At 38.0% G+C, this 16,857-nt stretch overlaps 1 protein-coding gene across 1 annotated transcript; it reads right to left on the minus strand.

Annotated features, from left to right (window-relative positions):
* Positions 1–404: 404 nt before the first annotated feature.
* On the minus strand, positions 405–13,958 carry LOC109005955 (ISWI chromatin-remodeling complex ATPase CHR11-like). The gene is made up of 25 exons (XM_018985073.2): positions 13,625–13,958; positions 13,032–13,163; positions 12,841–12,947; positions 9,146–9,258; positions 8,643–8,740; positions 8,293–8,472; positions 7,984–8,205; positions 7,386–7,520; positions 6,955–7,237; positions 6,788–6,861; positions 5,943–6,163; positions 5,756–5,843; positions 4,169–4,262; positions 3,865–4,053; positions 3,717–3,748; positions 3,534–3,610; positions 3,351–3,440; positions 3,187–3,256; positions 2,974–3,028; positions 2,827–2,885; positions 2,586–2,751; positions 1,896–2,074; positions 1,568–1,783; positions 1,256–1,354; positions 405–1,148 (listed from the first exon to the last, which is right to left on the minus strand). Exons 1-25 carry the CDS (start codon positions 13,850–13,852, stop codon positions 1,131–1,133), a joined length of 3,225 nt encoding a protein of 1,074 aa, XP_018840618.1. The 5' UTR covers positions 13,853–13,958; the 3' UTR covers positions 405–1,130.
* Between the last annotated feature and the right edge of the window lie 2,899 nt (positions 13,959–16,857).

Consider the following 16,857-nt stretch of genomic DNA (forward strand, 5'->3'; position numbering starts at 1 on the left):
ATTTTTTCATGTAGACGAACTCAATTGGATCACCAATTGAACTTTGATTTCTCATTTTCCTTCTGAAGTTAAGGAGGTAAGACCATTAAGGCCTTGTTTGGATTGAGAAAACATCTCAACTCAAACTCTCACAAAAAATACAATAAAGAATTCAAACATTTTAAAATTTTAAAACAAAAATAATATTCTAATAATATTTTATTTAATTTTCATCTCAATTCACTTCTTGGTTTATAAATAATAGGCAGTTCCTATATAATTAGTTCTGTTTATTTCTTTCCCGCTCTAAAATTTTACAATTCGGATTAAAAAATAAACTATAGAAAATCTGAATTCTTCATATCGGAATCCGGAGTTGAGTCAAATTTCCAACGAATCCGCCACGAAGCAAATAACAAAAATGCTCAACTCACGACTTAAACATTAATATTCAAGTTGGTACAAAATATTCTAAAAGAAGGATTAACCAAATGGTCAAAACTTCATATTTTGTACTGAGCTCGATCCACAAACATTGGTTTCTGGGAAAATAAGGTAAGACACTTGTCATAAATCAAGCTCACAAAACGCAACAAACAGGTAGGACGATTACTGACGTAGCAGTAGTTTAGTACTCAAAATAATTCAAAATATTCAACCGTCGTCTTTGCAAATGCCTGCCTGACATCCCAACAGCCATAGAAATCATTAATTTCACAGCAGAGAGAGAGAGAGAGAGAGTAATCAGGCCTTGCATACCTCTATCTTAAGGAGCAAGTTCAATATATTCATCAGGTGACAGTAGTTTATATGAGATGGGGACATCAACCCTAATAGTTGGGGATTGGAACCCCCCAACCATGGAGTCATGGGTGGTGACATTTGGACAGATGGCCTCATACATTCTTCATTTATACAAAATTCCCAAATCAAATTTGTAACCCAAAACAATTTTGAAAGAGGTTAACCCATCAGTGATGAGATGGATTCTGGTGAACCCTGATCCCAAAAATAAGGGGATATAACAAACTCAAGCATGAAAACTAGAGGCATTCCTTGCCAGACTACTGCTACCCTATATAATTATAATAGGTGTTACCTCCACCCCCAAAAAAAAGGGGAAAAGGAAATCGCAACTTTAAATTTAGATATCATTTCCTCCGCTTTCCCTGCAAGAACATTATTTGCTTCAGTATGTAAACAGTAAGTATACCACAAGAAAAGAAAGCAAAACTATTACATATTCAAATACGAAGTGGGGGCAGTAGTAACACACCGAGCTCACATAGTTGTCCATAGTCAATTGTTTACGCTTCTTTTGGGAAATGGGGCTTTCCGTTTGCCTAGCAAGAGCGCGCTTTGATGGTGTCATGCTCTGAAATACATATTGTCAAATCAGTATAAGATGTAGCAATTTGGATGGACAAAGATTGGTTTGATCAGGAAATAAAACTGGAGGATCCAAATGAACAAATGCATGTGATGTGAGAAGGTAGGTTGGTGAAGTTTAAGTGTGGTACACACCGCACAGACAAATAAAATGTAGGTACGGTGGGGTTTACAGAAGTTTTGAGTACAAGTATCCAACCTTGGCAAGCTTCTTCTCTTTACGAGCTTGTCTCTCCCTCTCATCATACTCTTGGTTTTCCTTCTCCACTAACCGAATAAGGGTATCACACCTCCTTGCAAGTTCTTGAGTTGTGCGAGACTTTACAAACCAATCAAATCGAAACAAGGGTGAAGTGCGAAATGCTGCCTTCAGCTCATCCCAATTCCCATACCCAAGTTTATGAACCATGCATATCTGCAAAAGGGAAAAGCCATATTATATATTTGAAGATCCCACACATACACAGTTCATCATTTATTTGGGGAGGAGAGAAACACAGTAACTGATTTTAAAAGAAAAAACGCACCATGAAACGATCACATTCTTCATTGTACAACTTCCCTTTGTTCTGACCATACTGAATCTTGAGTTCCAGCCAGGGATTCTTGTACCTGTCTAACTTCTTCCCAATAGCTTTCATGATTTCATCTTTGCGTGAAATTCTAGCCTCTCCTCTCTCGATATTCTTGATGATCCTATCATAATCTGGAGGACATATTCAAATTCAATAATGGTATCTAACACTACAAAGTTTTTAATGTGGAAATCCCATGAAAGCTTATAGTTTGCACTATATCAATGCAATCTTTATCAGGTTCAACTACAAATGACCAACTCCTGCAACTGAACAAACAAATGATCCTGCAGTTTAGCTCAAACCAGACACTAATGCAGTTCGTCGCTCTGATAACTGAAGGTCAAATACAGTCAAACGGGTCCACCTAATGCTATTTCTCCAAAACGTTCATATATTAAAAAATACACTTTTTGGGAGTGTTAATGTTGCATATGATACATGATTAAGAGAGCATGACATGTTCTAGGGGCCAGGAGTTCACAAACAAATGGCATGTGAACTCAGGTAAAAAAGGCTGAAGTTCAAACCAGCAGACAGTATTAAAGAAACGTATATGTACATGTAACAATAACAAAAGCTTACATTAGCTTCCCCTTACAACATTTTTTCACCAAAGGCATAGTATTGGATGTTACTTACCATTCAACTCTTTGTATCTTTCTTTAAAAACTTTGGCGTATCTTTCAACTTCCTCCTCTGTTTTCCCTTCCATCTCATAAGCAATACTTTTTATGTCATTTCGGCCATACTTCTCACACGCTCTGATGAAGGTATTGAAATCTTTTCTACTCCAAGAAGAAAACCCCTGAAATTCATCAATAGCCATATTTAGAAAAAGGTATCTGTCATAAACTTGTTCTACAACATATAATCCACTTACTGCTTCTAATAAACGTTCCTTTTCTTCCAGTTCTTCAGCAGTCAATGGATCTCCAACCTCTAAATGTCATCATTCAGTTAGAGAAGGATTCAGTGAACCAATAAGTCAGGAAAGGAAGGCAATCCTTATGAAAGATACTCAAAATACCTTCGGGTTCATCCACATCTATTGTGTCTTTCAACTGATTCTTTTGATGCGTTTGCTGAAAAGTCAATTATTAATAAACTGTGTAAAAAATTGCATTTGCTGAAAATAATGTCAATAAACTATGCAGAAAAACTAAAATTTCAACCAAAAATGGATGGAATAGGTTCTGATCAAAGCAAAAGTGATATTTTCAGGAGCTTAATGATTACCCACCATCAGATAGCGCACTTCCTTTTCATAGAGCTCACTCAGCCTCTGTGTGTTAAAGAACTGGAAATCATGCCTGGAAGAAAAGAATCAATAGAAACAAATAGATATTCTTAGCAAATAAGAACACAACCCTGTTCACAGTGCAACGAGTTTCAGGAGACGCTTACAATTGTGGCATCCGAGGAATTCGAGGTTCTCTTGGTTTTGCCGGACCCCCTTGACGCATTGTTTGCTTAAAGTATTCAGATTCTGAGTAACTAGAGAGGGCAAAAAGAGAATTGCGTTTCATATCATGGTGAAAAATAATCTTAAATGTTTATCTTAATAGAATAAAAAAAGATTGCTATTACTTTCGCTTCCGCTCTCTCTTTGGTGGTTCTATCCAGTTATCGCTAACAAGTTTCTTGAAGTCAACCTTGTTCTCATCCTTCACCACAGAACACACATATAGCAGTAAGTTGCTAAAGCAAGCCTTAGAGTAAGGCCAACCAAAGTACAAGTTGGAGAACAAAATATGAAGGTATCACATTTACCTTCTCATCATCAAAATCATACAATTCAGCAGCTGCATGAAACCACATCAATATCAGCATTTTTTACATTTTAAAATTGTATAATTATTAAAAAAGCAAAAAATAAATACATTTATGCGAAAGAACCCCTGATAACTAATATACATACTGTCATCCATTTTAAACTTGATTGCATCTTCTGTAAATTTCTTCATCTTGGCATCGAGCTCAGCAGTCGCCTCCTCTCCTTTTGCTATAATTCTGTCAATGTCCTCATCTGTAATTGTACTGTCCTTAGAACTGAAAACCATTTCAGCACCAAATCTCACCATCTGAAGCAGCTCGTCTTTATTAACAGCTGCATGAAACGAAAATGCATCAGAAGACATTGATGCACAGAAATATCTTTACAAGAAATGAAGAAGAAACACAAAAAATAGATACTTCCATAAGAAAAATCTGAAAATGCTTACTCTTCTGCTCTGCTAATCGTCCTTGTTGAATGACCAAAGCATCAAGTGCAAGCTTTTTGTAAGCCCTCTCAATCACTTTTTCCTCAATGGCATACTGTTCCATAAACCAATTAAATGAGAAGATTAATGTAATGTTAATAACTCAGCTATGTAGGAGGTTGGTTTTTGCTTGAGGTTGATGGGTCGTTCAGGATTGGTCTTTGGAAGAGCATCTTTTCTCCCACTTTATTATATAGATGGTGGGAAATGGATCCAAAATTCATTTTTGGCATGATATGTGATGTGAAGACCGGCCCTTGAATGTGCTTTCCCACTGTAATTCAATACTGCATGAGGAATTTGAGGAGGATCATTGTCAAGTTCTCACAAGATTTTCATAAGTGGAGGTGGATCTCTTCATATTGTTATTCAACCAGTTGTATCCTAGTAGAGTGGGACAGGGTGGCGAAGATAACTAGTTTTGTGTCCAACAAAGAAATGAGCATTTGACGTCACTGTAAAATGTTTTATGTGCCCACGATAGCCAAGCCCTAGGGTTTGGCTCAATTGGTAAAGGCCTTGGGCTTGGAGATATGCTCCCCCTAAGTCTAAGGTTCAAATCCATTTGGATGCAAACAATCTCTAGGGGCCATCGGACTGGGGGATTTCCCCTTTGAATTACCTGATGTGCACTTGTGGGAAACTCTTTGTTGAGGGCATGTGCACCCCTAGGAATAGTCGGAACGTTGTTCCCGAACACCCGGTGCCAATCAAAGAAAAAATGTGCTCACGATAGCCCATTTTCCTTGGAAAATTATTTGGAGAAACAAGGCACCCCAGAGAAGGAACTTGTTTGAATGAACGGTAGCTTTAAGAAAGATTATGACCTTGGATTATGAAAGAAAATGGAAGTTGTACAGATTGGTGTTGTATGTGTAGGAAGAGTTAGGAAACATGGATCGCCTTTTACTTCATTGCAAGACATCTAGTACTTTAAGGAACACAATCTTTGGACTATTCAGGATAGATTAAGGTTGTGTTTGGATGTTGAAGTGAGTTGAGTTGAGTTGAGTTGAGATGATAAAATATTATTAGAATATTATTTTTTAATATTATTATTATTTTGGGATTTGAAAAAGTTGAATTATTTATTATATTTTGTATTGGAATTTGAAAAAGTTGTAATGATGAGTTGAGATAAGTTGAGAGGAGTTTGACAACCAAACGAAGCCTAAGCCATGCCATCCCGAGTGGTGGATCTTCTAACTCATTGGAAAAGGCAGATCAGCAGTCACCAGTGTGCAATATCATGGAAAATGATCCAATCATGTTTAATGAGGTGTATTTATAGACAAAGATATGGGTGTAGCATTGAAGGTTGTGAGAAGTCAATGATGGGCCTGCTATACATTGTTCTCAACACCTTGTACCATTAGATGGTGGTCATAGCGTTGAGAATTTTCTATATCTGTTACCTTTCTCTATTTAGTTGTATTTCTTGTATACTTGATGTAGTAACACCCTTTTTTAGTCAATAAAATTTACATTGCGTATGTTTATAAAAAAGAAGCTTATAATCTTTCATGCTAAAAATACAAAGGTCCAAACCTCTGTGCAGAACCGAAAAACTTGAACTTCTTTCTTTTGACCAATCCTGTGAGCACGGTCCTGTGCTTGTAGATCCACTTGTGGATTCCTGAGAATCCCAAGCATCAACAAAACCACCAAAGTAAAGGAAAATAAACAAACATATACATACCAAAACCAGAAGAGGAAATACAGAACGGGTGCTCACCAATCACTATCGTAGAGAATGACAACATCAGCAGTAGCAAGATTAATGCCAAGGCCACCTGCTCTTGTTGATAATAAGAAAACAAATTTCTCGCTCCCAGGCCTGTTAAAAGCATCAATGGAAGCATCACGATCTTCTCCACCAGTATTCCCATCAATTCGACAGTATAGGTATCCACGAAACATCAAGTAATCTTCAAGAATATCCAGAAGCCTTGTCATCTGAATTATAAAAACAATTCCAAGACTTACAAAATAAAAAATAAAAACCAATACCAAGAGTAGGGGTGTAAATCGGTTCGGTCTAGTCCGAGAGGGTGATGGACTGAAATTTTTGGTCCATCATTTTCCCCGGAATGGACCAGACCGAACACCATAGGGATTGGACTAGACCTTTTTTTCAAATAAATTAATAAAAAAAATATTTAAATTACTAAATTAAAATTAAATAAACTATTAATGTGTATTATGTAACTAACTCATTAAAAAAAATATTTTATATAGTCAATGATAATAAATTAGATGAAAATTACATTATTAACTTATATAATTACTATATAAAAATAATATATTAAATTATTAAAAATATTTTTAAAATATATATAGGAGTTCAGTCTGGTCCAGTCCAGTCCGGTCCAAAATTTAGACTTCGGGACCGGACTAAACTTTTTTGGTCCATAATTTATGGGACCAAGACCGACCGGTCTGGGGTTCAGTCCGGTCCAGTCGGTTTTTCCAGTCCGGACTGAACTCCTTACACCCCTAACCAAGAGTAGAATTATACAAGAAAAATAACAAATGCCTACCATATCACATGAAAAAAGTATAATTTTGAAGAAAATTGACCTGTGAAAATATCAAGACCCTAGAATCACGCTCTTTTAATTTTGGAAGCAACTTATCCAACAGAACCATTTTACCTGCAAAGGAAAATTAATAGTGGATTAGGGTTTACCATGTGTCAATTGGTAAACACCTTATAAACTCAATATCTTGTAGAATGGAGAGCGTACCAGCATTTGTAATAAGATGATCTCCTGTTGTATAAGGAGGGCCAGGTTCTGCACCTTGAAAAAGATATGGATGATTACAGCATTTACGCAGCTGCATTGCTATATTCAGAAGACGCTTACGTTCTCCACCAGCATTAACAACTTCAAGATCTTTCTGCAGCAAAGCCTTGTAATAGTGTTTCTGCATTTGTGACATACCCACCTTAAGAATTGTTTCCTTCTTTGGAGGTAAACCTTTCTCAACATCTGACTTCAACCTTCGGAGGAGGAAAGGACGGAGGACCTTATATATGCAGAAAACAAAAGTTACATCATCAGCTCAAAAGGCATAGCACATTTGTGCGCGCGCGCGAGAGGGAGAGAGAGAGAGAGAGAGGGGGGGGGATAAAATAATATGCATTGCTCCCCAATCAGACAGATTTTTTACCTACCTTATGAAGTTGTTGAACAACTTCCTGCTGATCATTTTCACCAGAAATTTGGAACCATTCATCAAAAGTTTCAGCAGAACTAAATATCTCTGGCAGAAGAAAGTTGAGAAGGGCCCAAAGTTCATGGAGATTGTTCTGTACAATGACAACATATTACTACATTTAGATTAAAGAAAACAGTGTCCCCATTAAATGATGGTGTATAAAGTCCAAGAAAAGAAACCGATTCACTCCAGACAGAAGATACTGAAAGCAACTAAAAATCAGGCACACGAAAGGTACTCATGAAAAAATATTGTGCAGTTCACTGGATCTTTTCTTCCCACCACATTTTACTTCCATTCTTTTTTTATAATTCACATTTTACTTCCATTCAACACTACATGGGCAAAATTTTTATGAAACATTTATGTTGGTCTTTTCTACAACCTTTTGTTTCCATTCATTGATAAAGTCCTGATCTTTGCCTGAAGTTTGCAATACTAGCAACAACACAACCGTATCTGCTACTTTCAAGGATAATCAACAAGTTCAATGGACACATGCATATGTTTTCTAACATAGCAGGGCCAAGCATCCACGTTAATCAAATTTATACCTGAAGCGGTGTACCCGTGATGAGAAGACGATAATTAGTATTATATAGCCTCATCGTTTTTGAAAGGAGGGAATTCTCATTCTTGATCCGATGGGCTTCATCAATGATAATATAGCGCCAGCTAAAGCGACGCAAGGAGGACTTCTCTTTAATTGCCATTTCGAAACTTGTTACACATACATCGAACTTGCCAGCAACCAGTAAATTTTCTCGTATATGTCTCTGCAGAAATCAAGAGTGACAAAACATCAAGCAAAAAGATTATCTGGTATCACAGTTCACTGATCCAAAAGAGAAAAAACAACTCACTCTTTCATCAGGATTTCCAAGAAACTTTACAGCACGCAAAACTGGGCAAAAACGCCGAATTTCATTCATCCAGTTTCCAAGGGTAGATTTTGGAGCAACTACCATATGAGGGCCAGTAATTCCTCTGAACTCATGCAAATAGCCCAGTAAGGAGATGGTTTGTAACGTTTTACCAAGGCCCTGGATAGCAAAATTAACTTTTCACTAAAAATACCAAGTAACCAGAAGTAATTATATAATCACCATTTGTGACAAATACAGCTTGAAAGATCAAGACTCGAAGTCCATCATCTTGCAACAACATCAAGTAAAATAAGTCAATTCTAAAATGCAAAAAATTATATGCATACCATTTCATCGGCGAGGATTCCATTTATACCATTCTCATAAAGACGTATGAGCCAGTTTAACCCAGCAAGTTGGTAGTCCCTCATTTTCCCCTGAATACCTAAAGAAAGGAATACACAAATATATAGGGGCATCGTTTAGACAGATGAAGAAATCTTCAAGAAACGTCCTAGAAAAAATTTAAACTAGCACATGGGTATCAAGGTCCCTGGGGGAAGAAAAAGCATACAAGTAGTCAATCACACTTCCAGCCACTAAGAGCTATAGATCATCTAAAGGGAATTGGACAAGAACAAGAGAGAACAATGTGCCAATAGCAGAAGTTTTGGTGACATCAGGAAAAAGGCACCAAAAAAAATCTTTGGAAAAGATCTTTTTCCAAAATATCAGTAAAATATTTCCCAAAATATCACAAAAACAAACATTGAAGCAAAACACAGTACATCACAAAATATGAAGACAACCCAATAATACTAGATCATACAGATAAACAGAGACCACATACAAGAGGGTTGAGTCAACAGCCGTGTGGTTCCTGCCCCAGATAGACCATCCTCTTCCTCCTTAAGGCATTCTTCATCTTCTTCCTCTTCAGTTAATTTTGATGCATGGCGACCCCTACGTTATAAAGACGGAAGAGCCATCACCAAATAAAGATTGAAAGTTTAGTGGATAGCAAATGGGCTGAAAACCAAATTAAATGCCTCCTACATATCAGGGTATTAACACAGGTGGCTCATAATATCATGCATGCCATTTGTACTTCATCAACTTTATAGTTGCTCCAGAATTGAAAAATGTCAATTTTGTCTAGAGAGAAAAGCAAGATCAATTAGTTTCCATTAGGATAGGAATATGTCTCCTACATTTATTTATAGGTGACTAAGAATTTTATTGATGATAGAAAGTAGGCACATCCCAAGTACAGGGGACATATATAATAGCAACACCTATGCATAATTGTCTAGGGATACAAGAAAGTCATGAATATTCAACTATTGGAATCTACTACAATTGACCAATGGGATAAAATATTAAAGACAAGCATTCTAAGCTCGTCCATTGATAGCTCACAATCTTCAAAACTTCTTTCATTCCTCTCCCTCCAAAGGCAACATCAAAGACAAGTCGAGATCATCTTCCATACTACCGAAATTTGTGAGTTACCATGAAGGCCTCTCCAATTTGCTAAAAACTCAACCACCTTTTTTGACATCACCCAAGCTCGCCCAACTTTGGCAAAAATATCATTTCATAGGGTGTAACGCCCCAATGGAAGACCCAAACCATATGGCATATATTCCAAAAAGATTAGTCAATGATACAATTGAAGCTCCATTGGAACCTTATAAAAAACAAGAACTTCTCCTTCCCAAACTATGTAGGATCTCATACACCACCTACCATTATCCTTATCATATGGAGTATCACAATCTACCCCCTTTAAATTTCTAACGTCCTCATTGGGCATATCCGTTGTAGGTGGCACTACTCAAATCTCACATTTCTGGTTGGAATAGGCTCTAATACCATTTGTAACGTCCCAATGGAAGGCCCAAACCACATGGCCTATACTCCAAAATAATTAGTCAATGATACAATTGGAGCTCCATTGAAACCTTATAAAGAGCAATAATTTCTCCTTCCCAAGTAATGTGAGATTTCATACACCACCTACTCTTATCCTTATCATATGGGATATCACATAGGGTCATGGCAACTTCACAATATAAAGTAATAGGTGGTCAATGGATTCCCCACTCTTTTTACACATACAACACCAATTCGTAACAATGACTCGACATTTCCAAAGATTGTCTAAAGTGAGGATCTTCCTCAAGGAGGTAGTCCATACAAAGAAAGCAACTTTTAAAGGGGCCGTGGTCCTCCAAATGTTCTTCCATGGGAATGGGTTGGTGTTTCGCATGAGGAGAGATTTGTACAATGACCGAACAGTGAATTTCCCCTTCTTAGCGGGGCCAAAAGATCTTATCTATGCATCCCCCAATCACTCTACTAGAGTATATAAGGTTGTAGAACTCTGCGAAAGCTTCAACTTCCCAATCTTGTGCATCTCTAATAAAGGTGGCATTCCATTGAGGAAAGCCACTAAATGCATCCAGAAGATTTGCAATTGCGGCTTCTTGCATCCATGAAATTCTATAAATTCCTGGATGAGCTTCCTTAAGAAGATAATCACCACACCATATGTCATGCCAAAATGAGATCTCCTTAGCTACTTCATTCAAATCTAAGTCAATTTGGTATGAGGTCTTGGACAAATTGGAGCAAAGATTGGTTAGCTGGAAGAGGATTTACTTGTAGAAGAGGGTAACTTTCATTAAAAAAAAAAAGTCCTCTCAATGCCACCTAGGGTGGCCCATCATGTAGATAAACTGCAGCGGGATTTCTTATGGGGGCGATAAATGAGGTGTTTAAATTTCACCTATTAAAATGGATTGTTGTATGTACTCCAATCTCGGCTAAGAGTTTGAAATTTATTAGGCCCGTTTGGATACAAAAATGGTTTCATCTCATCATTATAACTTTCTCACATTTTCAACATAAAATATAATAAACAATTCAACTTTTTCAAATCTCAAAACAATAATAATATTAAAAAATAATATTCTAACAATATTTTATTCAACTTTCAATTTTTATCTAAAATCATCTCATCTCATCTCATCTCACTATCCAAATGGGATCTTAGTTTTCAACAAGGCTCTATGGGGAAAGTGGTTGTGAAGATACCAACAAGAGGTCTTTGTGGAGGGCCATTATAGAATCAAAATATGGTGGGGCTTTTTTCTCTATAAGTAAAAACAACTTTATTAATGAGAAAGATATAGGTGTTGCCCAAGTACATAGGGAGTATACAAAAGAAAGCACCTGCTACATTCTATAAACAAAAAAAGAAACAAGAAAATCATGAGCTCTAGTTCCATCAAGTACAATAACAGAAAACCAAAGCAATAAAGTGTGCACAAACAGCCTTCAAAGTTACTCCAAAGTGCACCCCCTATCTTCAAAGCAGCAAAATATGGTGGGACTTGAGGAGGATGGTGTCCGAATGAGGTGAGAGGGCCACATGGGATGGGACTATGAAAGCAAATAAGAAGAGGATGGGGAAAGGGTTACTCCCAAATAGTTTAGGTCATATCTCATTTATAAAAAATAAATAAATAAATAATAATAAAAAAGGAAAACCCAAAAGAACACCAAACTGGAAATGTAAGATTAGAAATACAGTTAAAAGCGGCCAATATGTAATATTCAAGGAAAAGGGCATTTATTTAGTTTGAAAAGGATTTTTGCACACCATTTCTATCTTATTCAACATACATCCTTTTACGGGGACCAAAAACTTATAAAGCTATATGCTGCCACACATCCTCTTTTTACACTCAGAAAAAGATAAATGTCCCTGAAGCAATTCAGTCCGACCCATGAAATTAGGTTAAAAATCTACCGAAAGACATAAAATTGTATGCGGTAGTTAGCACCAATTCAAGCTCTGTTTCAATTTGCACCACTTCAAACACTGCAAGAGACATCTATCAAGTGTTTAAGAAAATCTTTGTGACAGTTATCTCACCCCCCCCCCTTTTGTTTTTTTACTTAAAACACAGAAAAAACAGTCCAAGACGTCCCTATATAAAGCAGTATGGAGTGCTCTATTTCCATTTCTGAAACTGATGCAGGAGAATATATGGATGCTGAGTTGTAAGGCTAAATAAAGCAGCGAAATACAATTTAAAAAAAAAAATTTTGACGTCTCACAATCAAATGCATCTTATTCTATATAAGTGCAAATAAATATGACATGCCTTAATGAAAGAAAATAATCACACCAAAAACTCAATAATAATAAATAATAATAAAAAAAACCATCTTTTTAGTCCACCTAAACTTCCAATAAGCTCATTCTAGTTGAAATCTCAGATTATAATCAACAATTGAGGCTTCCACCCTCACATGTCCAAGATCAAATTTCAATCTTATCGACTAAAAGGGTTGTGTAGGAAACGAGAAAGCTATAAAAATTCCAAACATGGGGACTTGTATGGCTAAAGAACTTCTAGTACAAGAGAGATTGTATCGCAGATTAGACCTAAATAGAGAGAATTAAAAGATTTTCCTGGGATCATTAAAAAGTGCAATATTTACAATATTGTTTAAAGAGACCACGAGTTGTACCTTCCTTTTGACTTCTTTTGAGATGCAGATTGATCCCCTTTGGCAAAGTGTGCAAACAACTCAGTCTGCTGCAGGAGATACTTCAAGCGCCCTGGCCCCTTATTGTTCTGCAATTCAAATAAACCCACCCATCAAATTCAATAGTCCATAGATACACAGAAAAACAAGAGTCCTCTAAATGAGGCACGCACCATATCAGCATCAATTGCAGCATTTTGAGCATCCAATATTTCCTGAATCTTTTGTTTCTTCATTTTCTGCATTTCATTGAGCCTGGCCTTCTCACGCTTGCTAATGTCCACACCGGATACATTATTTCCATCCTGCAAGTAATCATGAACTCAAATGGGGATGATAAGTTTATGCACAGAATGTTACACGGCATCGATAATGTCCAATTTGTCAACCATGTTGAGCTACTGAAGAGTGAGATAGATTAATCATCCAACAATTTGATAGCGAGAGATTGACTAATACTTAAATCCATTAATTTTTCATCATTTTGGACCCAATGCGACAACGCGTAAGCCCAAGTTAGCATTATACAGCATTTTTTCTTGATATGCGTTTTCAATATGGGACAAGCACAATGAAATATAAACTCAACCTTGATTTTATTTAATTTTCCCCGTCTTTCTCTGGAGCCGGACGGGATGGGAAGTTAAAGACGCCCTAGAACATTCAAAGTCTAGCGCAATAAGCGCCAAAACAAACCCTAGCGTACAGAGACAATCACAGACACGGATCCAACAAAAGGAAAGCGAATACGTGATCGTAAAATTACCTCATCTTCTTCCTCGGCATCGCCATCCTCGGCGACGGCGGGTTCGTCGTCGTCGTCCGAGGCGGGAGACTTGTCATCGTCGGAGCCGGCCGAGCGTGCTACGGCTTCGAGTTCCTCCTCGTCCTCTTCATCGTTGATCTGATCGTTGACCTGTTCCTCTTCCGATGAATTGGTGCCATCGGATAGGACTTCATCTGAGGATGCCTGTGGATCAGATGGCTTGGCCATGGATTCGGTTTCTCTGAGACCGAGGGTTTCCTTCGTGCGTGCGAGTACTGAACCCTATACTTGTGTGTATGCGTGCGAGGGAGAGAGACCAACTTCTAATTTAGAAGCCCACTTCCAAAAAAAAAAAGGAAGGGAAGGTCCAGAGCCAGGGTATGTCCATTTATAGCCGTTTGATTGGTGTAGTGAGATGTGCGGTTCGAAAGCGTTGGGAGTCCAAGGAAGGAATTTGTGTGAAACTTCCCGCCAACATTAGGAAATGCACATTTTCCCGCCTATGGGGCTCGGACCCCAGGCCCAGGATGCACCTCTCGAACGCGCGAGCGGCTGTCGGCTTGTCACGGTGGTTACTCATTTTACTGAGAATATTTTAAAATACTTTATTATTATTTAATATTATTTACTATTATTTACTGTTATTAATATTTTTTTATTATTATTTACAAAATACCTAAAAATACCTCGCTATCCAAACATAACTGAAAATATTACATTTTTTATCTCTCATTATCATCCTTTACATATATTTTTTTTAAATAAAGGTTTATATGATCACCATGTTTTAATCGAATGAAGTTTGTAGAATTTTTCAAAATAACATTTTATTATAAAACTATAAAACGATTGTAAAATAATCATGTCTGTTGCATCGAGGCTCGTCCCATTGCCTCCATACTCATCATGATATTTAGCAGGAGTGAAAGTGGCAAACCTAACTTGGGGACAAAATTATATCAAGATGTTTCTAAAATTTTTTAAATTTTAGAAAGGCTAGGCACAATATCTGTTTGTGATCATCAAGTGGTGCCTCTTATTAATGTACTAGTAAAGCGTGCACTTGATTCTTATGTTATAGTATAGGTTAATAATTTTAAATGAAAAAGGAAAACTTCAATCTAAGACCTACCAATAAATATGCCAAATTGTGCACGCTTAGATCATGCTTGATTTCCACTCAAGCATGCACCTGGAACACTCATTTATGGATATACATACTTGAAATGTCATTTACAAATCACTGCTCGTCTAGGGACGAGCACTTTGCATTTGCACAATGCTAGTCGAGGGAACGAGCACTTTTGTTATCCGCAATGCTCATTTGAGAGTGAGGACTTTTGCCTCTCACGTGGTGTTCACTTGGGGCCAAGAGCTTTTTTCTTTTAGTGTAACTCGCAAGGAGGCAACCAATTTTGCCCTCCAAGATGCTCGCTTGGGTCGACAAACTTTTGTTTCCGCAATGCTCTTTGAGATGCTACCACATTTGCTATTGACAATGCTAGCCTAAGGGCGAGCACTCTTACTCTCAAGGATACTCATCTGATGGCTAGCACTCTGCTCTTTGTGGTGCTTGCTGGGGGCGAGCATCACGCTCACCACGAGTTGGCAATCACTTTTGTTATTAGTGGTCCTCGCCCAAGGGCAAGCATTTTTACCTTTCTGTGGTGCTCACATTGGGCCGAATACTTTTGCATTTCACGATATACTCACTTGGGGGGCGATAACTTTTTATTTTATGGATACTTGCCTCGGGGGTGAGCACTATGCTCTCCCAATGCTCGTCTGGGGGCGAAAACTCTTGCTCTCCACAATGCTTGGTTAGGGTGAGCACTCTTGGTCTCGGCAATACTCGTCTGGGGTGATCAATTTGCCTTTCCTTGATGCTCGACAAGTGGCATGCACTTTGCTCTCCCCGATGCCCGTCGTTGGGGGGGGGGGTGGTGAGGACCTTTGCTCTCCACTATGCTCACATAGGCGTGAGCAATTTTGCTCTTCGTGATGCTCGCTTGGGGCAGAGCACTTTCCCTTTCCACAATGTTTGTCACGGGGGCGAGCACTCTTATTCTCTGTGTTGCCAACATTGGTGCGAGCACTTGTCCATCCAATTATGCGAGCTTGGGGACGAGCAACATCATCTTTTGTTCTCGAGATGCTCGCTTGGGTGGTGAGTGCCTTGTCTTTCAGTGGACAAATTGATCTTCTTTTTAAAAATAAAACCAAGTTGAACTCAAGAAGTTAACTCACAATAAACATTTTAGCACCATCTTTTTTGTTATATCAATTCAACACCAGCCAAATAGGAACCTATGAGGGATTGAGATTCTTTTAAAGGACCACTAAATCCATTTTTATGGGATCAATAATCAATATTATTACCACCTATTATGCTATTTTTCAGGATAGACAAACATATGCATTTTCATGAAAATCAACATTCTTTATGTTGCCAAGAAATGGAGGATTTTTTACTTTGTGGTGCTCGTTGGGGGGCGGGCATCACATTCTCTACGAGTTGGCGAGTACTTTTCTTATTCGTGGTCCTCGCCCAAGGGTGAGCACTTTTGCCTTTTTATGGTGCTTGCCTAGGAGGCGATAACTTTTTCTTTCAGTGGTGTGCGCTTGGAGTGAGCACTTTTTCTTTCATGAATATTCATCTAGGGGTAAGCATTATGCTCTCCTGATGTTCACATGGGAGTGAGATCTCTTGCTTTCCATGATGCTCGATTGGGGCAAGCACTCTTGGTCTCGAGAATACTCGTATGGGGCGAGCACTTTGCCTTTCAGTGATGCTTGGCAGGTAGCAAGAATTTTGGTCTCCCTAATGCTCACCTCGGGGGATGAGGACTCTTGCTCTCCACCATGCTTACATGGGCGCGAGCATTTTTGCTTTCTGTGATACTTGCATATGGCCGAGTACTTTGCCTTTCAACTATGCTCACCATAGGGGTGAGCACTCTTGGTCTTCGTGTTGCTCACATTTATGCGAACACTTGTCCATCTAATGATGCTCTTAGGGGTGAGCAACACCATCCTTTGTTCTCGAGATGCTTGCCTATGTTGTGAGCACATTGTCTTTCCGTGGGTAAGTTGATCTTTTTTATAAATAAATAAATAAATAAAAAGGGCCCTGAGCAAAGTGAAACCAAGTTGGACATTGGAAGTTAACTCACAATAAACATTTCAGCACCATCTTTTTATTTATATCAATTCAACACCAAAGAAATAGGAAC

The sequence above is a fragment of the Juglans regia genome, chromosome 12, assembly GCF_001411555.2.
Source record: "Juglans regia cultivar Chandler chromosome 12, Walnut 2.0, whole genome shotgun sequence".
Taxonomy (NCBI): Eukaryota; Viridiplantae; Streptophyta; class Magnoliopsida; order Fagales; family Juglandaceae; genus Juglans; species Juglans regia.